We start from the raw sequence: 26,776 nt of genomic DNA, 5'->3' as shown, positions 1-26,776 counted from the left end.
CAGTGTAGTACGGTTCTATTTATTGCACTGTACAGTTTGTGTAAAAAGTGCAGCGAGGACAGGAAAGACGTAGTGAGCTCCACCGAGCATCAGTCCCATTCTTCATCTCCTTCCTCGTCAGGATTGTCCTCTCGCGGAGGTTCTTGGAACTGAATATTCGCCAGCATGTCTCTCATTGCCGCCATGAGTCGATTCACACCTCGATTCAAGTCCCGCACAGCTCCATCTTCACCCTCAGCGGCAGCCTCACCCTGCAAAACAAAGCACTTGTAATATATATCCGAGATCCCTCGTATTTAAACGGTATCCACTTTTTAAAAGGATATTTCAGTAAGATTTTATTTCCTGAGAAAGGGGGCATTTGGGGTGCGTTTAAAATAACAGGAAGCTGTAATTGTTAGCAGCCAGTTTTCCTAGGCACCGATATAACATAAGCCTTAAGGGCTTGTCCGCTTATTATAGAGCTGCTCTGTGCTCTAGGGCACATAAGAGGGTCCTGAAGGGAGCAATCCCTCTTCATTTAGAGTGCCTTCAATAAAGGGATTTTCAGAATTCAGAAGAGACTTCCTATGTATAGATTAGACTGTCCTCGAGCTGCAGTCCTGCTGCTTTACGGCCCATTCACACAGCTATATTTTCAGGATAAGGAAAATTACTAAATGTTACAGTGAGGGGCTGGTGAGGATCCAGTGGTCATGGTACACAATGGCACCAATGACAAAGTTAGAGGGAGGTGGAAGATCCTTAAATGATTTCAGGGAACTAGGATGTAAGCTTAGGGCAAGGACCTCAAAAGTAGTATTTACCTGTACCACACCAATACGGCAGCAGGAGATTATAGAGGTAAACAAATGGTTCCAGAGTTGGTGCAGGGAGGAAGGGTTTGGGTTCCTGGAGAATTGGGCTAACTTTGCTGTCAGCTGCAGGTTCTACTGTAAGGATGGGCTGCATCTCAATGGGGAGAGTGCAGCTGGGCTGGGGGAGAAGATTGCTAGAAGGTTGGAGGAGTGTTTAAACTGGGTACTGGGGTGGGGGTGGGGGGGTCAGGACAGTGTAGACAGTGACCTGGGACTTAGTAATTGGAATGGGGGTAGAGTAGTGGGAGGAGTTAGTACAGTTGGAACTGTCAGAACAGTTAATAGTGATATAATTGAAATAAAAAAATAACCCAAACCTTCTAAAATGTATGGTGACTAATGCTAGAAGTCTGACCAATACAGTAGATGAACTGGAAGGAACAATAAAATTACGACATAGTGGGAATAACGGAGACCTGGTTGGCTGAAAGCTGTGACTGGGCAGGGAACTTACAGGGTTACAGTCTGTTCATAAGGGATCATAAAAAACAGAAAGAGGGAGAGGTTTGTCTTTATGTAAAATCCTGTTTAAAGCCCACATTATGGAAAGCTATACGTGAGAGAGATGAACATTCTGGAGTCTCTATGGGAGGAAATACATGGAGGAAAAACCAATAAAATCCTCATAGGAGTTTTCTATAGAGCACCAAATATAACAGAAGCCACTAAAATCTATTACTGAAGCAAATCGATGAAGCAGAAAAATCACAATGGGGTAATTATTATAGGGGGCTTTAACGATCCGGATATAAACTGGGAGCCGAAACCTGCAGATCTTATAAAGGGAACAAATGTCTACATATTATATTTAGTAATTACCTTATCTGTACAGGACCCAACTAGAGGGACGGCCATTTTGGACCAAATAGGATAACTAGGGTGCAGCTGGGAAATAGCGACCATCATATAAAAAAAAAAAAATTGCTTCTCTTTCAAGAGAGTTTTATAGGGGAGCTAAGAAAATACAAAACTTTAGGAAGGCCATCTTTGATCAGCTCAGAGATGCAGTTTAACCTTATTGACTGGGATAATGTCCTCAAAAACATCCTAAATGTTTACTGAGTGGTTCATACCTTACAGGAATAAAAGGTTAGGAATAGGAGAAAAACAATGCTTAGTACAGATTTAAAGGGGGCAATAACCAACAAAAGGAAAACCTTTAGACTACTAAAACAAGAAGGCAGCAAGGAAGCACTGAAAACCTATGTAAAAAATCAGATACAAGCAGCAAAAATGGAAACAGAGATTTATTGTCAAAGAGTAAAACTAACTCTAAACTGTTCCAACTATAGAAATGGTAAAAAGATTAATACTGATGGTAAAAAGATTAAGTGCTGGCCCTTAAATAAATAATGTAGAAGAAATTGTAGAGGGCAATGGGGAGAAAAATTAGCTTTTTCTCCCGTGTATTCACAGAGGAAAATGAAATGTCAGATGAGATGCAGAGTGATAAAGTAAACTCTCCAGTAAATGTCACCAGTCTAACACAGGAAGAAGTGCAGATCCCTCTTAAAAAGATTAAAACAAACAAGTCGCCGGGTTCTGATGGCATACACCCCCGGGTTCTAAGGGAATCAGGTAATGTGATAGACAGACCATTGTTTCTTATACTTAAAGACGCAATAAATGACAGGGTCTGTTGCTCTGGATTGGATCATCGCCAATGTGGTGCCGATATTCAAAAATTGTTCAAAAATGGAACTTAGAAACTACAGGATGGTAAGTCTTATATACATTGTGGGTAAAATGTTTAAAGGGTTTCTAAGAGATGCCATCCTAGAGTACCTCAAGGAAATGTGCTGTATAACTTCATATCATCATGGGTTTATGAGAGATCGTTCCTATTAAACCAACCTGATCAGTTTCTATGAGGAGGTAAGTTCTAGACTGGACAGGGCAGAGTTACTGGTTCTTGTGTATCTGGACTTTTCCAAAGCGTTTGATACTGTGCCGTATAACAGATTGGTATATAAAACGAGAATGTGTAGTGTCCCAGAATATCATCCTGGTCCCCTCCATAAATGTCATACATGTTCGTCCCATGTAGATGCATAGCGCAAAGCTGTCCTGTCATTTCCAGTGTGTGTTGCACAGCTGCAGCGTTTGAGAGGTTAACTTTAATAAAATCATTACCTGCCTATAAAAGTATCAGTCTGTCATGTCATGTGGTATAAGTGAGAGTATAAATAGGAGTGCTTGAGAGTGGGGAAAAGGAGTGCATTTTAGAGAGTTCCAACTGGTCTACCACCTAACACAGAGCCACATGGAAGCACCTTCAGCTTCCTTGTGGTGAAGATTGAGGAGAAGGAGAGATATCCCATAGCGACTGCAGTTTGAATGAGAGTGGTTTGCCCCAAACCTAAGATAGCTTTTTAAGTAATCACAGTGCAGTGGTACTAAGTCACACCCACGCATCTCCAGTGCGGGGTGCAAATTCTAAAAAGCAAAGAATACTACCAGTGTCGGTGAAGTGACCCCTTCCTCCTCTGGAGTGCCGGGGGGCGGCGTGGTGGAGCAGGGAGTAGCGGTGGGGAACAGGGGGGAGCTCTCCCCCCCCCCCCCCACTCCCCTCTGCAATTCCCTGCTCACCCCCGGCACCCCCTGAATATTTTCGTCCGAGTAGTCAGTTACTCGGTAAAAGCGGTGCTCGAGTGCAAAAACACCCGAACCGAGTACGTTCGCTCATCTCTATACATAACCTGATCGGGTCATCATTACTAGTGGGGTACCACAGGGGCAGTATTGTGCACTATTCTTTTTAATATATGTATTAATGACCGGGTAGAGGGATTGTGCAGCAAAATATCAATATTTGCAAATGACACAAAACTATGTAGAGTAATTAACACAAGAGGTCAAAATGCGATTGCAAATGGATCTGAATAAATTGGGGGCAGAAAAGTGGCAAATGAGGTTTACTACTGATAAATGTAAGGTTCTGCACATGGGCAGAGGAAATCCAGGTCACCATTACACACTAAATGGGAAACCACTGGGGAACACTGACATGGGAAACTGCTTGGGGATTTAAGTTAACTGTAAGCTTACCTGGAGCAATCAGCGTCAGGCAGCTGCTGCCAAGGCAAATAGCATCATGGGGGGCATCAAAAGAGGTCTAGGGGCGCATGATGAGAACATTGTTCTTCCTCTTTACAAGTCACTGGTCAGATCACACATGGAATATTGTGGACAGTTTTGGACACCGGTACTCAAGGAGGACATATCAGAACTTGAGCGGGTACAAAGGAGGCAACTAAAGTAATTAACGGAATTGGCGGACTACAATACCCAGAAAGGTTATCAAAATTGGGATTATTTAGTTTAGAAACAAAGATGGCTGAGGGGCGACCTAATAACTATGTATTATATATCAGGGGACAATACAGAGATCTCTTCCATCATCTATTTACACCCAGGAATGTGACTGTAACAAGGGGGCGCCCTCTACGTCTAGAGGAAAGACGGTTTCTACACCGAAACAGAAAGGGGGTTCTTAACTGTAAGAGCAGTGAGATTGTGGAACTCTGCCCGAGGATGTGGTGATGGCGAATTGACTAAAAGAGTACAAGAGGGGCCTGGACGCCTTTCTTGAGTGTTAACAACATTACAGATTATAAATCACTAATTACTCAGAAGGGTCGGTGATCCGGGGATTATTCCAATTACCAGATTGGAATTGGGAAGGAATTTTTCCCTAATTGGGGAAAATTGGCTTCTACCCAATTGATTTTTTTTGCCTTCCTCTGGGTCAACATTGGGAGGGAATGGGCTGAACTGGACGGATGAGTCTTTTTTCAGCCTAAAATCCTATGTTCTTTCCCCAAGGACATTCGTGATATATAAACAAGGCATTGTGTGTATTCTTAGCCTGTTACTGTAAAGAACGTGCGTGATAAGAATAATAACAGAACCTAAGAAGTAAAATCGTAAACATGTCTGAATACCAAGATTTGTTCTGCAGACTGTACAGATGGTACAAGAAAACCAGCAAGAATGTTCTACACCCATCAGATCCATTGTGGCCATCTGTACCTCCTCCAGGCCATAGAAAGAAGGGGCCAGAGTGTCATGCACATGACCCACTTGTAAAGCACATGCCCCTTCCTAAAATCTAGAGGAGACCAGGCATAGTGTGATGCGGACATGGTCTATTCCAATAGGGTCAGTGTTGCGGCTTTTTGCCATTGTCTACATTGCAAAAAGCGAAACGCTCTAAAACGCGTTAAGTCCGGCCCGTTTCCTGCAGGATCAGTGCTATGGTGAGGGGTTGGTATAGAGCGCATCCTAGTATAAAGCCCAATGCTTTAAAGAAGGGTGCTGGTTATGTCGTTATGCTGCTAGCTACAAGTTTCTAGGTTTCATTGAGGTTTTATATTGATCAGAATATTAGATACAAGTCGACCCAGTTGGACGTTTCTTACACTATGGCAGCAGCAAGGTGACAGTTGCCAGCTGAGCACTGCCACGTCTTTGCCACACATGTGATCTCGACAATTATTTGTTCTCATCCTTGGAAACAAATCTTTGTGCACGTGAGAGATCCGGATGGATGTGGATGTGTCTAGTATAAAAAGGGATAGTGCGGTTTGGACAACGCCTCTTCATACTTTAGTTTGTAGTCTTGCTGCGGTGATCCCCACCATTAGGAAATCTTGCAGTAAGCCGGACTTGTTAACTAATATGGTAATGTTTACTGTAGGGATAACCCTTTAACCTTGAGCTCTGCATAGTGATTTTCCTGTTCCTTTTCCTGGAACGGTCTAAATAAATAGACAATGGGGAGTTACCATTCCACTTATCAGTCTGACACAGTCATCACCGTTTGATGGTGTCAGACTGTAGGGACAGACCCTATAGACGAGGGGTGCGGTAATGCCAACCTGTGAATTTATTCTTACACACCTGGGAGAAAGAGGATTTTCATAATACAGAGTTCTAAGAAGAGATTCAGGGTTTTTCCCAACAATTTTAAACTTGCGATTTATGTAAATGAACGGACAACTGTATGCGATTGGTGCACGGCGTAAGGCCCATTTAGACCACGATTATCGCTCAAAAGAGGTCTTTTGAGCAGCTGTTATACAGCTGAGCGCTCAGAGCGGGGGATGCAGAAGACAAGTAAGTCCGCTTGTCATCTGCATCCAGCTGTTCTCTGCTAGTGGTGCCCGGCTGGTATACAGCCGAGAGCTCCGAGCGGGGTATGCAGAACACAGCTGGACTGCTGTGTTCTTCATACCCCAGCTTTCAGAGCGCTCAGCTGGTATACAGCTGTGTGCTCCGTGCCGGGTATGGAGAACAGAGCTGGAGCGCTGTGTTCTTCTTACCCCACCTGTGTTCAGGGAGCGGGATACAGCTGAAACAATAGTATCAGCTGTATCCTGCTGTGAACTCCTGATAAGGCTCATCGTTGTCTTTCAGCATGCTGAAAGACAACGATCAGCGACTCCTTAACGAAAACTACACGATGTCAGTGCAGTTAGACCCATCGATTATTGTTCAAAAGACGGCTTTTGAGCGATAATCGTTGTGTCTAAATGGGCCTTTACTAAGGTTTCAATAGGGCAGATAGGTACATTACTTTGCATAGTGTACTCTCTTCAACCCAATGGCACCTAGTGGGCACAACAGCCGATGCGATTGAGAATAAGCCTATTCTAGATGCCGTGTCTTAAAGACGTCTGTTGGTGACAGATTCCGTCTTAGGTGTTTACATCGTGCAGCCTTCTAAACTAAATGCCTCATCAGACAGCAGCAAAAAAAAAAAATTGACCACGTAGGACTTTTACACCAAGTTTTACAATCTCACTCACCTGCAAATTAAAATTTGGCAAAAGTGACCTAAAGAACAGAGATAAGGTCCCTTCATTGGATGGCCGGTGCGTCCTGAGAGAAAGAAGGAAAACCATATAAACAAAGTGCAAACCATTTGACTAAAACTAGACGGCAACAACCACAATGGCAGAATGGAGAACTCCTAGTAGCAAGTGGCAGCGAGCAGCACAATCACCTCTCAGGCCTGGTGTAAGACACCACAGAGTTCAGAGGAGGCACAGGATCAAAGCTGAGCACAGGCTGCGAGGAAATGTCCTGAAAATGAAACAGAAAATGCCAAATTAAACTAGAATCCATTCACTGCCGTCAATCAGGTAGGAAGACGCTGCAGATTATACGGCTCAGAATTCAATTCCCTGACATAAGATTTTGCTGTGTCATCACATAGAACTAATATCTCATAAAGATGCACCCCTCCCCCCCCCCCCCCGCCTCTTTTTGGTTTTTCCTCCCCCATTTTAAAAATTCATGATTCATTTATCCATCGATGTGGCAGCATGAGGGCTTGTTTTTTTGCGGGACGAGTTGTATTTTTCAATGCTGCTATTTAACGTATCATATAATGTACTGAAAAATAAAAATTCTAAGTGGAGTAGAATGAAAAAAAAACAAAAAAACAACTAAATCCTGCTATCTTGGGGGCTTGTTTTTTGCGGGACATCCTGTAGTTCTTATCTTCGTCATTTTGGAGTACATACGACTTTTTGATCACTTTTTATTACATTTTTTGGGGTGACCAAAAATAGCGCAATTCTAACTTTTTCTTTTATCTGAGGAGGTTTGTAACCTGCAGGCCACAAAACCCCACCGTGGTAACCTGTGACTTCAATGTCCGCATGAGGTTGCAGGGCTACACAGTGATCCTTGTTGCGGCCAAAATTTGCCATGTAGCCTTTGCCTAGGGCTACATAAAGACTTCTTGTAGGGCTACTAATTGATTGTCAGCTGCAGTCCACATGATTGCATATGACTAAATGTATTGCTTAGCACAACATCAGTCAAATCAATTAGTAATGCTACATAAAGGTCTCCTTATAGACATCGGATGGACAAATTCACTGCATCACCCATCAATACTACAGAGTGTATAAGCGAGGGCTGTAGATATCTGATGTGTGACTGGGTGAAGCGTTTACTATGTAGAAACAGAATTCTATCCAATGACAATATCTAAAGTAGTAGAACATAAAAGCTTTTCCCTGTTTTTACATAACTGCAGTTTCAACTTAAGGCCCATTTACACGCAACGATTATCGCTAAAAAAAAAAGTCGTTCAAACGACCAAAAATGAGCGATAATCGTTACATGTAAACGCGGGCCTTGTGCACTTTTTGCTTGAACGATGATTTTAAGGTGAACTTAAAATCCATCGTTCAGCTAGTGAGAGATAAAGTAACTCTCAAAAGACCACACGCTGTTATCTCCACGGGAGCTGGCAGATAACATTGTAATCTGCCAGCAGCCACGAACAGAACAATGCAGCTGTGTGCACAGCTGGAGTGAGGGGGGGTGGGGGTCTATTTCTGGGCACTCCCACCGATCACCTGTTTGAAGGAACTGCAGCGCTCGGAGTTCTTCATTGTATACCAGGCACAGCAACGTACATTCCACAGCGGCCAAGCATTCTATTGCTCTCATTCACTTGAACAGGGCTGAGCTAAAGCAAGGCCGTGTAACCAATGAATGTGATGTCACAAGCCGAGGAAGGGCTTGCTGCACAGTCATGGCCTCTTCAAAAAAATAATTGGCGTTGCTGCTGGGAATCAGCCACTCATCTATCTGGTACTGATGACCTTAATATTGAAGTCCCAGAAACCCCTTTAAATCTTTTATCGCCAGTGACCTACTTCAATATTGAATCTGTCAATAGGAAAAGTTTGGGTTGTCCCCCTAAAAAAAAATTGCAAAATCCGACCCCACCCCGTTAGATCAGACAGAGAGAGCGCGGCCGGACACTTACCAGAGGCAGCGCAGCATTTGCTCCCTTGATCTCCGACAAGATGACGTGACGATGTATGTTCCTGGGGGCGCTCTGATACAGAGTCTTTCTCCTGGCGATGAAAAAACAAAAAACGGATACAGATCAGAAATCACAAGTCTTTCAAGATCTCGTCAGCACAGGACCTTCCAGAGATAACCATCAGGTTATCAATGAGCGGTTGTTCCCAGACGTTCACACCTCTCTCTGCTGGACTCAAGGGCTTCCTTATCAGTGTGAAAACGGGAAGTTCTGTAACTTCCTAATCAGTTTAGCTGATAAGTCATAATGGGTGTGCGAGTGTCTATGGTGCGAGGATGAGGAGTTTACGGATGATCATATTGATGCAGGTTGGTGGCCCGAACACTGCTGTAAGCGATACACTACTACTGATATGACATGAAGTTACTCTAAAAGTGGATTCAAAGACCTCATTGGGAGTCCCTGTGCTTTCCTCTGCAGAGAGAGAATCTAGGAAATAGAGCCGAGTTCAATAGATGACACTTACTGCCAAAAGATAATGCACAATCCCGGAATATATGTGGCAGGACTCCAGCTCTGCGGGTTTCAGAAATATGCTGGAAGTACCAGCAGCAATGCCATGACCGGGCAAACTTACCCCCCATCGTTATATGAAAACTAATTGAGTTACATAGAGTAGCGCCATCTTATTCTAGAGAAGGAAGTATCCATTCATGGCAGTGCACTTGGAGACTCGACCGTGGGCCTTCCCGATCCCAGAGCTTTCTTGCCAGGGTAACTTCTAGAGATGAGCGAATATACTCGCTAAGGCACATTTCTCGAGCGAGTAGTGCCTTAGCCGAGTATCTCCCTGCTCGTCTCTAAAGATTCGGGGGCCGGCGGGGGGCGGGGAGGAACGGAGGGGAGATCTCTCTCTCCCTCTCTTCCCCCCGCAACTCACCTGTCACCCACGCCAGTCCCCGAATCTTTAGAGATGAGCGGGGAGATACTCGGCTAAGGCACTACTCACTAGAGATGAGCGAGTATACTCGCTAAGGCACATTACTCGAGCAACTTCCCTTTTGACTCCAGGGCAGGCGGTCTGTGTTGTTGATAACAGGGCAGCGGCCATGATACTTCTTTCAGGTAAGGATACATTTCCTGCATTGGCACAACCCATCTTTTTAGGGGGGGGGGGGGGCTTTAAAGAAACACTCACAAATTGACGCGTTCTCACCTGAGCTCACGCTCCTTCACTACAGGATCATTACTGTCAACTAAGCGCAAAACTTCTCGCACATTCTGCTCCAGCCATGACATGACTGAAGGATCCTTCCAGAGGCTGTGACATCTTCCAACATATAGAGTGGTCAACTGGGACAGGGCCGTGGGTTGGCTGTGAAAAACACATTAGCAAAATAAAACACACTAAACTTTTGTATTTTAAAGGGGCACTAACTTTTCAGACGAGTACTTCTCTAATAGCCACCACGTATCTCAGTAATGTTGTGACAAACTTACTATCTTTGCTTTCATTTGATCACCGCAAATTAAGTTTTAAAGACAGCTGCCAGTAAGGGGCTCCTTTCTGGCAACACTGCAAATCCACTGCCTGGTGTTTGGTATTGAGCTTCTGTAGCTTTGGGGAAGAGGGTATCTATGCAGGCTACTACTCTCTGCACTCACAGATCAGCAGACAGTCTCCACATTCTCTGCCACTCCTGCGGCTACGGCACGTATGTGTGAACATTACCTTGTTTTTCCTAATAACTTGGCCAGAATGTCACTAAATACCCAACTCATACAACTGTCCTGGGGCAGCTGAGGGGTGGGCATTCAGATACTGCTTCCCTGCTGATTGGCCACGACACAGCACAATGCAGCATGGGAAGTGAGGGAAGGAGTACAGGACAGTGAACTACTGGCAGAATGGTATGCTTGTGACAAGCCCTCTCCCTGAAAGTGGAATAATGGGGAAGACCACCTCAAAAATCAGAATGGAGGTCTGCAGTGTTAAGAGAGGTTCTCTCACTAAACAACCCTCCTTGAAAAGAAAGCTGCCCAGGCAGCCGATATCACCAGGAAAATATATTACATGGCACAAATTCAAATAAGTGCGGGAAACAATTCGCGGCATGTTCTATCTGGCTGCGTGATATTACTTTGCAGCCCCATTGTTGTTAATGGGACGGCAGCAGCACCAGCCCTATTGAAAGTGATAGAAGAAACTCTGTGATCCTCTGTGACAGCTGAACCGGAGGATCCCTGCATCCCCAAAGTGATGAGACATTGTTTTGACATGAAAACGACTCGCATCCCTGGGGATTTCACAAGGTGGGGAGCACGATATGGGGGTGGGATTCAGGGCCCCATATCACTCTCGCCCGTGTGAAGTTAGCCTAAGGATTACATCCCTTCAAAGTGACATCCGCAGTGAACACATGTGAAAAATGTGAAAAATGTAAACTGTGAAGGCAATAGGACTCCACACCGGCTGCACCGGCTCTGCTTTAAAAACGAATGGTGAAATGAACCTTATTTACCTGATTTGAGTGACAACTCCGAAAAATGGATGCGACGCTACAGCAGAGTCTGGCTGAACTCCACAGGCATCAAGAAGGGGAATGAGAACTATGATAAAGAAGAGAAAATGAAAGTCTAGTAAATATATTAGTACAACAAGCAACTCAAACAGCAGAAAGCAAGAGGAGGCCAATTACTCCTGCATCATAAATAACGACTGGAAAGATCTGAGACTACAGGTGGCAACCCAAGAGCCCACGCAAGGATTTCCGTGGCACTCTGAGGAGGTGACATACGGATGAACTACAGCCACTGAGTAATATCCAGCCATCACTAAAACGTTGGCTTTCCCCTAAGTTTGTTTCTCCACACAGCGCCATTCCCGCCCCAGCGGACTGCAGGTTCTGTACAGCCTTATTCACTGGTGTGTTATGAACAGGACATGCCATGGAGCTGCACAGAGCATAGAAAGCAGTCACAGGTCCGTGGTGCGAGTGACTGCAGGGACCCTTAACGATCCATAGACCCAGAAGCCAAGCGATAGGACATAAAACTCTGTGAAATGACCCCTTTAAAAAGCCGATCAGACCACAGCAGGACAGCACTATGCATTCAAGTCAACCATCCATAACTGCTTGCTGATGGTTTCCAGATTGCAACAGGACGCATTTGAGTAGAATTGCGTTCCACTAGAGACAACGCTTCTCCCTTTCCAACTTGATCTCTAACATAAAAGGATGTTCGAAATATGGAATAGTTAACCACTTGCTTAAATGACTCTTTAGATCGGTTTTACCAAATTTGGGTGCCGGGAGACTATTATTGGGCACTGCAACTTGTTTGACTTTCACCCGTTAGGCTGTCCTGAATACAAGTCCTGCGATTGATTGTTGCCCTCACTTCTGGAGACAAAGTTACCCACGACTTTACTCTACCCGCTCCCCTTTCCCCTCCTGCCACCCCTCCTTGTTTTTTCTGTCCAATTCGTATCACTTTCTTGGTTTTCATTCCGTTCCCATTCTGGTCCCTACCTACCTACCTTCCATCTACCTACCATCTACCTACCATCTACCTACCATCTACCTACCATCTACCTTCCATCTACCTTCCATCTACCTTCCATCTACCTTCCATCTACCTTCCATCTACCTTCCATCTACCTTCCATCTACCTTCCATCTACCTTCCATCTACCTTCCATCTACCTTCCATCTACCTTCCATCTACACACACACACACACACACATTGTGGACACTGTAATCAGAGTTTCCGAATGGAGCGACCGAGACTATCAGACTCTGTTCGCTCTCTCTGGTCTCGGACTCATACGAACTTCTAACGCCCCTCTGTTCCTTCCGTAGCTAATTATTTGCCAATCTGTCAGCACGCGGTTCTTGTTCATCTTTATTCATTGATGTTGGATTATTTGGATTTAAAAATTTCAATAAAATCTCAATAGAAAAAAAAAAAACGCATTTGAGGAAACCAAAAACTGTAGTGAAAGATCTAGAAGAATCTTCTTAATAGATGAGAGCCGTACCTCCTGGGAACATTAGAAGAGCCTGCTGAATAAGTCGTGAAGCTCTCTCATAACTCGTCACCTGCTCCTGCTCCGACACATCTTCCTGCTGGCTGGACTGTAATAGAGCCAACGGGGCGGAAAATGCAAAATTGGGCAATAGTGATAAATTCCGATGAGCCTGAGGAAGAAAAAAGTAAATAAGTTACTAAAACAAACAGGTGGTAGTTATATGTCAGCCCATCACTAAACCTAGAAGTAAGTCAGAAGTCCAGGAAGCAAACCATTGGCTGTGTCATTATCTGAGTACAGGTCTATCTCCTATTAACCCTTTGCAATCCAATTTTGGATTCGGTGTTTCCTAGGGGGGGGGGGGGGGGGTTCTCTTTCTGTCATTATACAATGGCGCCATCTGCTGGCTAGAGCCAGTACTATGGTATGTGACATGCTGGAGAGGCCCTGACAACAGAGCGGCCAGTAATCTACAGTAAGAATACCCTGCCGGATGTTTTCTGACATCAGAGCTCTACAGCCTTCAATCAGAATGTCTTTAGATGTCAGACAGTGGATTGGAAAGGGTTAACTTGACTGGCTAGGAAAGATGCAACTTTCCTTCTTAACTGGGTCTCTTACTGCAGACAGACAAATAGAAACAATGCTCTCTGGTATCAGCCATTGTCACTTTACTGGTCACATCACTAGAGAGGTCAACCAAAACCGTAAGTTCCTTAAGGACCCCAAGGATTGCTTTACGCAGGAGGACTATTGCTGGAATGTTCGGTTGAAGTATATGAATGGCTATGTCAGGCGCCATCTCTTCTATGTACGCCGCTGTGTGAGCGATTGTCCTTGCTACTATGTTACTCTCCACATATTCTATAGTTGATGCTTCCTCTCCGCACACACCAGTCATGGTGGCATAGAAGTCTCCCCAACCTTCTGGACGTTGTCAGCCATTTCCACACAAACAAAGTGGTGCAGAGACGCGCTGACCAGTAAATGTAAAAAGCCTACAGAATAATAATTAAAAATATAACCAAGTGATACGGCTTTTATCCTATTGTTAATGCCAGTGAAATAGTCTTTAACCCCTTAACACTACAGGACGCAAGTTTACTTCCTGGCTGTGGGGTACTTAACGCAACAGTCCTGTGGATGGCGCATGATCAGAAGCTGAGCCCATGGCATCCCGCAGCTGGAGCCGGCGGTTACAGGTATTAATCCCCACTTTTGCAGAAGGAGGCCAGCTAAGCACAGCTATCACTTATATTATCCCCCTACATGCTGAGATCTATGTAGATTGGGGAATGCAAAGGGTTCATAGAGTATTACCTTACGGAGGGTCGATGCGTTGCCATGGCAACGGGATGCCAGTTACTGGTGTCCCAGCTTGTCACCGTCTATGATTTCTATTGCGAGCGATAAGGCATTGCAGTACACAAGTCCTGCAGTGCATCATCATACCACTGCTTCAAGTCCCCCACAGGGGCATAAAAAGCAACTACTTTTTTTGTTCATTTTACACCACCTCCCCTCCCCCTAAGAAAAAAAAATTAATAAAGCTGTACGCACCCCAAAATAGTACTAATAGAAACTACGCCTCGTTATGCAAAAAATAAGCCCTCACAGAGCTCCGTCCAGGATAAAAAAAAAATTACAAGAGTTATGGGACTTTTAATCTAGCGATGTAGAAAAAAAATTCCAAAAAAGAAAAGAGAAAAAAAAGGGGGGTGGGGTTTATTGTGCAAAAGTGGAAAAACCCATCGGTAGAAAAATAAAGTTATGACTTTTGAAAAATGAAAAATTTCCCAAAAATTGTTGTGTGCTTATGGCCAAAATAGGCCATGCCCTTAAGGGTTAATGACGTTGTGACCTACTTTATGCTTGTAATAAACCCTAATACATGGAGCTTGGGAGCCACAATCTGAGGGCCCAAGAGGCATGTGTACCTTCGTTCTAGGTAGGATCGGTGTGACTGACAGTAGTAGGAAACGACTAGCATGGGGCGAAGCTTAAAGTGAACCCATCACCTACATTTAGAAACTACTGTTATAGTTTGAATCTGCTTTAATTTTCAGATTCTTTACGTTTCATTTTTTTGATTACCGTGCCGTTATCTGCTCTCAGCAGCATTCACACTGCAGGCGTACATCGGAGGTACATGTCAGGAGGGTTTCACCACGTATACCCTCTGATGGATGCCTTTAGAAGCATACAGTGGCAACCTCCAGGTTCATATGTTTTGGCCTTTGTCATTTAATTGGGGGTCTCTGGATATGTTTAACATGAACGCTGGGAGCTCCCCCAGTGCATATCCCAAGCAGACAGCTAATGCATCCTAACTAGGGATGAGCGAGTATACTCGCTAAGGCACTACTCGCTCGAGTAATGTGCCTTAGCCGAGTATCTCCCTGCTCGTCCCTCAAGATTCGGGTGCCGCCGCAGCTGACAGGTGAGTTGCGGCGGGGAGCGGGCGGGAGAGAGAAATCTCCCCTCCGTTCCTCCCTGCTCTCCCCCGCAGCGGCCCCCGAATCTTTCAGGACGAGCGGGGAGATACTCGGCTAAGGCACATTACTCGAGCGAGTAGTGCCTTAGCGAGTATACTCGCTCATCTCTAATCCTAACCCTTCATTGCACTCCTACCTGTAATGATACAGAGATGACTGCTGAGAGGTTTTCACTACAGAACATCAAGTGTTGGACTATTATAAGGTTTAGCAGTCAGTAAACTATTTAGGATCATTATACAATATAGATAATGAGCTGATAAAAGTAAAACACACATCCCAATATATATACATTTTTTCAATATAAAAAGGTCTTTTTCTGTCGATATTCCCTTTAACCTACTTACCTCCCATTCGTCAAACATGCGGATAAGAAACGAGTACTCGCGTGCACGGAGAGCCAAGTAATCAATCAGTAGCTGCATACAGAGGGGATCGTTCTCAGGGTCAAGACTACAAAATAGAATGGCAGGAAGAAAGTCAGATCGATCAGTCTAGTAATTAAAGGGGTTGTCCGAGTTAAGGTCAGAGGTCACTGTTGGTAATCCCAATATAATGCTTCCCCCAAACTCACAGGAAGTTGAGATACGAGAGCTGTTTTGTGGGATGCTCAGAGCATACAGCAGCTCTAGCCGTCCTTGTACCTGCCTGTGACATAGAGGGAATCTACAGTCATCACCAAAAGGTTTCTTTACCGATAATTAATACCAATTTATTTGCAGATAATGGCTTTGCAGGAGTCTAGATTGCGTCATCTTTGGAAAGGAAAACTAAACTGGTGACCACAATGTACCCTCCATATCACAGACGGATACAAATACCGCAGCTCTACATTGCGAGGACTTCAGCGAGCAACTTCCCAGGTCTCAGCTTCCTGGACGCCATGAAATTAACCCCTTAATCTATGACAGATATATCAGCCGTAGGTTGCAAGGGGTTGTATGAAGAGGTGGGCTGGGGAGCTGAGCTAGTTTAATAACCATCAGCTGTTTGACAACTGCCAGTAAGGCTGTGGCTAGAGCCAACTGTCATTGCGGCCGTTTAACTATTTCACTATTAAAAAGCCATGATCAATGCTGAGTGCGGCATAAAAGCAGCTGCCCCCTCCGGCATCTCATTGGTTCCCCTGTGACCTGATTGCAGGGTACGGATGGGCTGCCATTGCAGTGTGGCACCTTGTGAAGTATTGCAGGTCCCTTATGGAGATCAAAAAGATCAAACACAACTTTTCACCCAGTTTTCATAGAAAAAAAAAAAAAAATCAAAAACGATAAAAATGTAACAAAACTGGTATTGAAATATCAAAATAACGCACTATTTATCACACGGTGAATGCCGTAAGAGAAAAAAAAAAATGCAGCACCAAAATTGCAGTCCCTGCCACTCAAAAAGAATGAATAAAAACAAATGTACCCCATATTGGGATTCAGAAAAGGAGGAAAAGCAATTTTTTAAATTTATATTTTTTAAAAAGTAATAAAAAATAAATAAAAACCATATAAACCTGGTATTGCTGTAATTGTACCGACCTGCAGAATAAAGTCACGTTATTATTACTGCTCACTCACCTGAAGATTAGTTTACAGAACTCCAATGCGGTCCTCAGGCAACCTCTCTTCTCCAAGAACATCACGTGCTTGAAAAGCGCTAAGAAAAACCCTCTAGAGGTAAAAGAAAAAACGTGAGCAGGTCGCCTTCTAAAAAAGTACATGCTGTATGCTGCAAAACGTTTAGCACAACATGCCTGCATTGTCCACAAGGAGGCTTCTAATCACTGATTATGGAAACCCCTTTAAGACTCACCTCGTGTGCTACGTCTCTTTAAAACGGTTGATCCACAAAAGGACATTACCCTCTATACACTGCATAGGGGATAATTAGCTGCATGCTGGAAGTCCAACCATTGTGACCCCACCAATCATGACAATGTGGGTTCTGAAGGTCCCCGAATGAATGTAGCAGTGGTCAAGCATTCAATTCAATGGGACTGCCAGAAATAGCCAAGTTCAAGTGCCCTGCCATCTCCATTGAAATTAATGGAGCGGTAGGATGCACAAGTGGCCACCGCTATATTCATTCAGATCCCTTCAGGACCTCTATGATCGGTTGGGATTGCATTGAGTGGACCTCCACCAAGCATATGGTTATCCCCATCCTGTGGACAGAGAACATTTTCTTTTCTGGAACAACTCCTTTGAAGGAGAACACAAGATGAGGGCTTATTCAGAAGACCGTATATCGGTCACGTATTCACACCGGCCAATATACGCCATCCCTCTCTGCAGGGGGAGGAGGCTGGAAGAGCTAGGAGCAGAGCTGAGCTCCCCACCGCCTCTCCGCCCCTCTGCACTATTTGCAATGAGGGGTGGCGGGATGGGGGCGAAGCCAATTCCCAGAACTTAGCCCCGCCCCACCTCCTCTCATTGCAAATAGTGCAGGGGGGTGGAGAGGAGGCAGAGAGGTGGCAGGAGCTCAGAGCACTGCTCCTGGGTCTTCCAGCTTCCTCCCCCTGCAGAAACGCCGTATATCGGCCGGCGTGAATACCCGGCCGATATACGGTCGTCTCAATAAGCCCTAACCTATACATTACAATAAAACATATCATTGTCAGTCTGACTCCCCCACTGAAGTAAACCCAAGTACAGCCAGCAGTCATGCGATCCGTTACTGGATGTGGTGGGTGAAACCCTTTAATATGTAAAGAGAAAAGTCCCGCTACAAAATACGGGCATCAGACCTGTTTTCTGGTCGGCAGTAATCAAGCCTGCAGGTCCCGCTAGTGAGACTAAAAACTGGATGGAATGCACACTCCAGACTGTAGAGGGCTCTCTCTGCAAATAAAGGCAACGGTATGATGCTAGGAATCTGCAGCCATAAGTAGCAACACAGACAGCACAAATCTGCAAGATGGGACATTTACCAATTAAGTCCCTGGCCATTTCCTGGTCCTCCTGTAGGCGGCACACATCACTGAGCTGCAGCAACGAGTCGACATGATACGGGTTCATCTGGAGGAGTAACTGCAGAGAGAACAAACCAGATCCAGAGCAGGAGGAGTCAATGAAGGGTCATTAATACTAAATGCTACTGAGCAGGGGTACCATGACTCCAGATATAAAGACAACTTGATAAGCTGTACTGGTCAAGTAACTCGTACCCCAATACTAGTTTTAAAAGTTCTAACATATGTAATATACATAAAGCCAGCTATAATCCCATTGGACAGCCCCTCTAAGGCTCAAGTGCCTCGTCAATCAGCTGGTCGCTACAAGGCCGGCTTCTCAAATCCCCAGCAATCAAAGTCATTGCCTGGGAAAGATCTAGCTGACCTTATAATAGAGAGAGAGGGATTCCCCCGCTCATAGGGGGAGCTCAATATTTGGGTACAGAGTTGTCCAGAGAGGGCGAACCACTTAAAATGACCCATTGCTTACCACAATATTGTTCGGATCCATTGACTCCACAGCATCAAGGAACTTGAACTGAACCTGCTGGTAATCCCTCTGGTGCTCGAAGGTGAAATACTGGACCCCTCGTTTGGTCTCTAGAAGACTCATAGTAATACCTGAGTAGGACAACAGGATTTTTGTTACCGTAAAATCCCTTTGTCACATTCATTACGGGGACTGTGTCCCCCAATGATATGGACAAGACACATCATGTACATCAGAAGTAAGCAGGGTGAAAAGAAAAAGGATTTCATGATACGGAGCTTGTTCAGTATGATGAGGTCAGACACGCGGTAGAAGGAACTCCACTAAGGTTGGCAACGTGCCATTTTATCCTGCACTGCCCTCACCTGTTTTACTGAATTTTGGCCACGTGTTCTTTGGGGATGTAAGCCATGTGCTTCGGTGATGCAGCCGCTGTCTCTGTCGTGCTCTGCAATGTTAAAACCGATATCTCAGGAACGGTAAGGTTCGTTAAGTAAAGCTCTGCTAAGAAGACAATGATTAAAGGGGTTGTACCACAGTTGAGAGTTATCCCCTTATCCACAGGGTAGGAGACAACTTGCTGATCAGTAGGGGGTTTCACCACTGAGGCCCCTACTGTTCTCAAGAACAGGGGTCCCATATCCCCCATCCTCCTCACTGCAGAGTTATTGCACCCCCCTTCCCCACAGGACTGAATGGAACGCTGGTCTCACAGGCTCATTAAAGCTCCATTTACTTTCAATGGGAGGTAGCTGAGTGTCACCCGTTCTAGTATATCCATCAGCCCCATTGAAATAAATGGAGCGTTGACTGTGCATGCTTGGCCAGCTATCCATTCAGGGACATCACTGAGGATGGGGGATAACTTGTACTACTCCTTTACACTTGTGCACAAGAGAAGTGGAGCAGCTCTCCATAGCAATCAGCTTCCGTTTCTCTAAAAGGGATTGCCTTAAGATTTAAACTCCTATCCATAGGATAGGGAATAAGTGTCTGATGGATGGAGGGCGGACTGCTGGGATCCCCACAGATCACGATAACAAGTGTGTCTCATATCCTCCTGTATGAATGGCATACTCCTCCATTCACCTCCACAGGACTGTCAGAGATAGGCAGGCATTGTACTCCGCTTCGCCATGGCTGTCCCATAAAAAATGAAGAAGCAGTGTGCACGCTTGGCTGCCTCTCCATTCACACTGGGACCCCCATTCTTGTGATTGGCAAGGCTCTCTGCAGTCACATGCCCAGACACTTATTCCTTGCTGTGTGGATAGAGGAGCAGTTTAAATTTTGGGAAAATCCCTTTAAGCATCTCTGAAAAATGAAAGCAGCAAACTGATGGTTGTTATGGATGACTGTTTTCCTTCTCTTTGCATAAGTTTTGCAAAATTTCCCTGATTCCACTTATAATCTACTGCCATTATTAGTCAGAGGGGAAATCTCTGAACCCCTAAGAAGCAGGACATGTTGATGTATTGTAACAACCCACCTCTGATCGCCCATGACTGCTCGAGAGCCAAAGATTTTCTTCAGTTCGGTCTCTGGGTTCAGATTCCTACAATTAGAAACAACACAGATTACATGATAGCAGGATGGAAATGGGCCCCACAGTGTGCCGTTAGAGAATGGAGGCAGACAGTCATACACTGGTGCATCCGATTATTCTAGCAGGACTCTGGTGGTAGACCAGGCATCCAGAGTACGACCCCTGGTACCCCCCACCCATCAGCGGTACGCCTCACTCACTGAACCTCAGAATAACCAGACTTTTAGGATTCAAAACGAGCGGACAATACTTAGCAATTTTGGTATAACGGCCCTCTCCATCTTTTTTTTTTTCTTACTTCTGGGGACATTCATACTTTTTATATTGTATATGGCGACATGCCCCCTGGCATGGTGTAACTGCTGGGGCTCAAGACAATGATGAAATAGTCAGGTCCAATAAAAGGCAGCCCTGTCATTCTGCTGATTGACAAGGGGCTCAAGGAATTGGACTACTACTAGTCCCACACTGGTAGCCTATCCTAAGGACAGACCATCAATGTTATAGCCCTTTAAAGTGTAACTAATCTTTTTAAAAAACTTCTGACCTGTCATAGTTACAAGTATTGATTGGCAGGGGTCAGGGTGGTAAGGCCCTCATCGATCTACATAAAAGCACTTGGCTGAGTGCTGTGCCCATTTGGCCCTTTTTTTTATCTCTGCTCAGAGCAATATATGGGCTCACTAGAAAGTCTTTGAGTCCATACACTGCTGGATGATCAAGCCAAAGAGGCACAAGTGCTCGACAGAGAAGTTCTGCCCGTTCAATTTAGCAACTGATTGGGGTCTCAGCATCTGGATCATTTCTGACATCTTGCTATAGGCTTACTCACTTTAGTTAAAGGGGTTGTCCCGCGCCGAAACGGGTTTTGGTTTTTTTTCAACCCCCCCCCCGTTCGGCGCGAGACAACCCCGATGCAGGGGTTAAAAAAAGAACACCGGAGAGTGCTTACCTGAATCCCCGCGCTCCGGTGACTTCTTACTTACCTGCTGAAGATGGCCGCCGGAATCCTCTCCCTCGGTGGACCGCAGGGCTTCTGTGCGGTCCATTGCCGATTCCAGCCTCCTGATTCGCTGGAATCGGCACGTGGGGTTTTTTTTCAACCCCCCCCCCGTTCGGCGCGAGACAACCCCGATGCAGGGGTTAAAAAAAGAACACCGGAGAGTGCTTACCTGAATCCCCGCGCTCCGGTGACTTCTTACTTACCTGCTGAAGATGGCCGCCGGAATCCTCTCCCTCGGTGGACCGCAGGGCTTCTGTGCGGTCCATTGCCGATTCCAGCCTCCTGATTCGCTGGAATCGGCACGTGACGGGGCGGAGCTACACGGAGCCCCATTCAGAAAAGAAGAAGACCCGGACTGCGCAAGCGCGGCTAATTTGGCCATTAGACGGCGAAAATTAGTCGGCTCCATGGAAACGAGGACGCTAGCAACGGAGCAGGTAAGTGAAAAACTTCTTATAACTTCTGTATGGCTCATAATTAATGCACAATGTACATTACAAAGTGCATTAATATGGCCATACAGAAGTGTATAACCCCACTTGCTGCCGCGGGACAACCCCTTTAAGCATTTGACAAAGTATCTCATACCATACTTCTTGAAAAAAATGAGCAAATCTGGGATTGACAAGGCGACTGTTAGGTGGATTCACAACTGGCTTAGTGATCGTACTCAAAGAGTGGTCATAAATGGCTGCACATCCAAGTGGAAGAATGTGTCAAGTGGGGTGCCACAAGGCTCTGTCCTAGGCCCGGTGTTGGTCAACATTTTTATAAATGATCTGGAGGAGGGAACTGATGGGAAACTGATCAAATTTGCTGATGACACAAAGCTAGGAGGGATAGCTAACACTAGGAAAGAGAGAGAGTATTCTAAAAAAGCTTGCACAGTGGGCAGTGACTAGCAGAATGGTATTTAACAAGGAGAAATGCAAAGTCCTACATCTGGGCAAGAAAGATGAAGAAAGCACAAACAGAATGGGAGGAATTGGGCTAAGCAGCAGCACATGTGAAAAGGACTTGGGTATACTAATAGATCATAGGCTGAACATGAGTCAATAATGTGATGCAGCAGCCAAAAAGGCAAAACACAATTCTGGGATGTATTAAGAGAAGCATAGAGTCTAGATCACATGAGGTCATTATCCCCCTCTACTCTTCCTTAGTCAGACCTCATCTGGAATACTGTGTCCACTTCTGGGCACCCCACTTTAAAAAAAAAAAAAAAAAGACTTCGATAAACTGGAGCAAGTTCAGAGAAGAGTTACCAAGATGGTGAGCGGTCTGCAAATCATGTCCTATGAGGAACGGTTAAAGGATCTGGGAATGTTTAGCTTGCAGAAGAGAAGGCTGAGAGGAGACTTAATAGCCTTCTACAAATATCTGAAGGGCTGTCACAGTGCAGAGGGATCAGCCCTATTCTCATCTGCACAAGGAAAGACCAGAAGCAATGGGATGAAACTGAAAGGGAGGAGACACAGATTAGATATTATACAGTGAGTGGGATCAATGAGTGGAACAGGTTACCACGGGAGGTGGCGAGTTCTCCTACAATGGAAGTGTTCAAACAGAAGTTGGATAGACATCTGTCTGGGATGATTTAGTGATCCTGCACTGAGCAGGGGGTTGGCGCCGATCCCCTGGAGGTCCCTTCCAACTCCACCATTCTATGACTCACACGTAATTATGTCATCCACATATTATACGTGTATTTTTCATGTGCATAATACACTGTGCTGAATTCTATTTGGCCCCTCAGTTATTACAGCATGCCGTTTTTCAGTGTCTAGTTTAGTTAGGGCTGAATCATGTTCTTGGTTCATAAGGTAGTCATAAATATAAGATGACGCCTCAGCATGCATATTTAGGATTGTACAGGCATGAGGTTAGACTATTTACTTGTAGATCAATGACTACGGTCATGTGACGACGCTGATGAAGCTGGCCAAATTGGACCTAATGCTATACCTGTAGGAAGAATTCTTTACGGTACCTGTGCTCCACATATAGCAGAGGTCGGGCATCTGCACTGCCGCTGCTGTTCTGGATCTGGTGCACAAGTCCGTTGGTGTTTTCTATCCTCTCTAAAAGGCTGTCAATGTCTCTGAGCTCATCGTCACCCTCAACAGCGCCATCCAGCTGCATGTGGTTGAAAAACAAAATGACGACAAGTGATCAGCTGCAAAATAGCATCATATATTGGATGGCTTCCATTTAGAAAGGGGTTGCCATCATGAGATAATCCTTAGAGGACGTCTCACCTGGCCATCCGTATTCTTCTTCCCTTTTCGTTTCTTTTTCTTCTTCTTCGTTTTAGCAGACTAATACAGAAAATCAAGAGGTTACAAAAACCAGACAACTCCGTGTACAAATACTCCTAATACAGCAGTCTTCGTACACACCTGAGCCGATGTCTCGTTGGCGTCATTCTCCGCTTTCTCTTCCTCTCTGGGCTCCTCTTCATTGGGGAGTCTGGACTGAGCCGGCTGGCCAGTGTCTGGGTCACTCTGGGGGTCTTCATCTGGTTCTGTGATCTGTAACAACAAGCTGCATGTTCTGTGATCCATCACCTTCCTGCTACAACATAGTCCACGACCCCGGCAACCCACAGACTTATGGCCAGCTTACATGGGACTGCTGTCGGCTCAACGATCTGCACAAGCGGTGACGTGACCGCTAGTTGTTTGCGCTCATGCAGAACGTTTCCACAGGCAGATCGCTGACTTCTCGCTCAGTGCTTCACGTTCTATGGGGAGCGTTTAGACGCAGCGAGAAGTGAGCGAACCAGCGGTGATTTTTATGCTGGTTGAAAGTGAGTGACAAATGAAAAGTGTTCGAATACTAAACGACGGCCCTGCATTTAAACGTAACAATTATTGCGCATTTTAGTTCGTTTGAACGACTTTTGCGCAACAATCGTCCCGTGTAAATGGCCCTTTAGTGTCCTTCCAATTCCATTGTCCCGCCTATTCGGAACAGAGACGCAGCGAGCATGCTGGGAGGGACAGCCTCATGCACATGGCCTATTAATTAGAACTGGTGCCCGAGACTCTCTGGGCATCCTTTACCAGCGGGCACCCCGTTCTAAACATCTGTTGTCTGGAAATGGAACGGGAGGGATCGTTACTTGCTTTATGGGAGCAGAAAAAAGGAATCCACTAGCTGAACGGATCAGTTTTAAGATGGAAGCAAATTGACTATATAACTCGGCCCGTTCGCTTTCCAGCTGGCATTTTCCTGGAGGAGATGGCACAGCAAGCCGCTCTACGTCATCCGCGATTTTCAATAAAAATCAGCATCAGAGGCTCCGAACCTCCGGAACCTAAAAGAAAGGTCCAGCAGCGCAGAGATAGATGGCGGTATGACAACTGCAACGCAGGATCGCAATGCTGCAAACAGGCTCTCACAGAGGATATATAAGGGGGCAGCCGGGGGAAGCCAGAATGGGGCTTGTCTGTAAGCTGCTGCCAACCCCCTCCACTGATATGGGGGTTCAGTCACATAGTGCATGTAGGACAATGGGGTGTCCGGGCTAGTAACAAGTGGCAGATGAAAGACTACTCTGGTTAGAGTTCCTGGACAGAGCGGAACTTTGTAAACAGACTTTTGAAGTTTCCCACGCCGCGTGCCAACGTCGTTCATACGGTGCGAGGGGCAGACCGGCTCCACTGCCCGGAGTTTGTTTCATCTCCCTGCCCCCATTTACCTCTGCGATGTGGATGACGTGATCCACAGGATGATCGAAGTCTCATGCGTGCGACAGAAGATCACGGACTGCTGCGGCCGCAGATCGTTTGGCCATTTTGTTGGCAGATTAAGCTCCTTCCTCCGCACACGCGTCGGTCCGTGACCTCATCATGCACACGTGATGTTTCAATCACCCTGTGAACGACATCATCCTCATCAGAGAGGCGGGGTTATGAAACAAAACCCCAGCAAGCAGAGATGGCCCAGCATGCGCGAGAGCGGCCTAAGGCCTCATGTCCACGGGCAAATAAGAATTAAAATCCGCAGCGGATCACCCGCACGCAGATCCGCACCCCATAGGGATGCATTGACCACCCGCGGGTAGATAAATACCCGCGGATGGTCAATAAAAGGGAATTAAAAAAAATATGGAGCATGAAAAAAAATGGACATGCTCCATTTAGGTGCGGGTCTCCCACAGAGACGGCTCCCGCAGGCTTCTATTGAAGCCAATGGAAGCCGTCCGGATCCGCGGGAGACCTAAAATAAGAATAAACTAACCCGCAGCGGACCGGGCAGGTCTTCTCTTCTTCGCAGCCGGATCTTCTTTCTTCGGCCCGGCGGATGTGCCCGGCGCATGCGTGCGGCACGCCACCGACGTGCCGAGCACATCCGCCGGCCGAAGAAAGAAGATCCGGCTGCGAAGAAGAGAAGACCTGCCCGGTCCGCTGCGGGTAAGTTTATTCTTCTTTTCAGCGCTCATGTCCGCGGGGCAGGAGGGACCCGCTACGGATTCTCCATGGAGAATCCGTAACGGGCCCGATTTTCCCCGTGGACATAAGGCCTAAGGGTTTATTTACACAGGCGAGATATCGGCCAGAGAAACCCGGAATATCATCACATTTGTAAACCCATGTTTTTTTAAGCGATTGTGATGCGTTTTACAAGACGCATCGCTGCGCTTGCAATTTTCACACACGTGACAATCACATGGAGTTCCAGCAGCATTTAACCCTTTCCAATCCACTGTCTGAAGTCTGAAGACATTCTGATTGAAGGCTGTACAGCTCCGATGTCGGAAGACGTCCAGCAGGGTATTCTTACTGTACATTACTGGCCACTCTGTTGTCAGGGGCCTCTCCAGCATGTCCCATACAGCAGTACTGGCTCTAGCCAGCAGATGGCGCCATTGTATAATGGCAGAAAGAGAAAGCCCCCTAGGAAACCCTGAATCCAAAATTGGATTGCAAAGGGTTAAAAAAAAAAAAAAAATCCACTGCATCGCACTGCCATGAAAATCACATTTAAATGGGAGTGCGATACGATTTTTTTTTTTTGTTCCCATAGAGATTCATGGGCAATTTTTGAACAAAACAGTGCAAAAATAGGAAAAACGGGATACGCTGCGATCCGCCCATCTGGCAGCATTGCAGAGAGAGGAAAAAAAAACAACCATATAAAATAATGACTTTTCACGTTCATCTCACAACGCTTGGAAATCAGGCGTGAAACCCGCGGCGTCCGTAAATCCCCTCCGACCAGGCAGGTTGTGGACTCTGCCCTACAACAGCCTTCTGTAGGGGTTCTAGTTGCTCCCAACAGCTGACAGGTTCCCTTTAACTCCGCTCTCCACTAGATGGCAGCACACACCAGCTGGAATGGGTTGCTCAGGCCGCGCTCCTCCAATAGTTTACGATTCCCCTTGTTTTTCCGGTTCCTCGGCTCGGGCTGCTGAGGTTCTTCCTCCTCCTTTATCTCTTCGGGCCCACCAGGCTCTTCTTGCCCCCTCTGTTCTCCTCGCAGCCTCCTCAATGCCCGGCGGGACATAGTACAGGCTCACACACCCACGGGCGGCGCGCACGTCACTAATGCTCAAGAACGAGCTTTGGGAAACGCTAGAATGTATTGGCTGCTAGGAGGTCCGCTGACGCG

At 45.9% G+C, this 26,776-nt stretch overlaps 1 protein-coding gene across 1 annotated transcript; it reads right to left on the bottom strand.

The window, feature by feature from the left end:
- Window positions 1-26,776, bottom strand: TCF25 (transcription factor 25). The gene is made up of 18 exons (XM_066584178.1): window positions 26,495-26,776; window positions 23,560-23,691; window positions 23,419-23,478; window positions 23,151-23,296; window positions 20,101-20,166; window positions 18,977-19,059; window positions 18,612-18,742; window positions 18,098-18,197; window positions 17,915-18,008; window positions 16,746-16,838; window positions 15,525-15,630; window positions 12,692-12,851; window positions 11,172-11,259; window positions 9,866-10,024; window positions 8,650-8,740; window positions 6,865-6,944; window positions 6,668-6,740; window positions 1-251 (listed from the first exon to the last, which is right to left on the bottom strand). The coding sequence occupies exons 1-18, from the start codon at window positions 26,669-26,671 to the stop codon at window positions 90-92; spliced, it is 2,001 nt and encodes a 666-aa protein (XP_066440275.1). The 5' UTR covers window positions 26,672-26,776; the 3' UTR covers window positions 1-89.

The sequence above is a fragment of the Eleutherodactylus coqui genome, chromosome 11, assembly GCF_035609145.1.
Source record: "Eleutherodactylus coqui strain aEleCoq1 chromosome 11, aEleCoq1.hap1, whole genome shotgun sequence".
In the NCBI taxonomy this organism is placed as follows: domain Eukaryota; kingdom Metazoa; phylum Chordata; class Amphibia; order Anura; family Eleutherodactylidae; genus Eleutherodactylus; species Eleutherodactylus coqui.
This window is presented reverse-complemented; position numbering and strand designations above follow the sequence as displayed.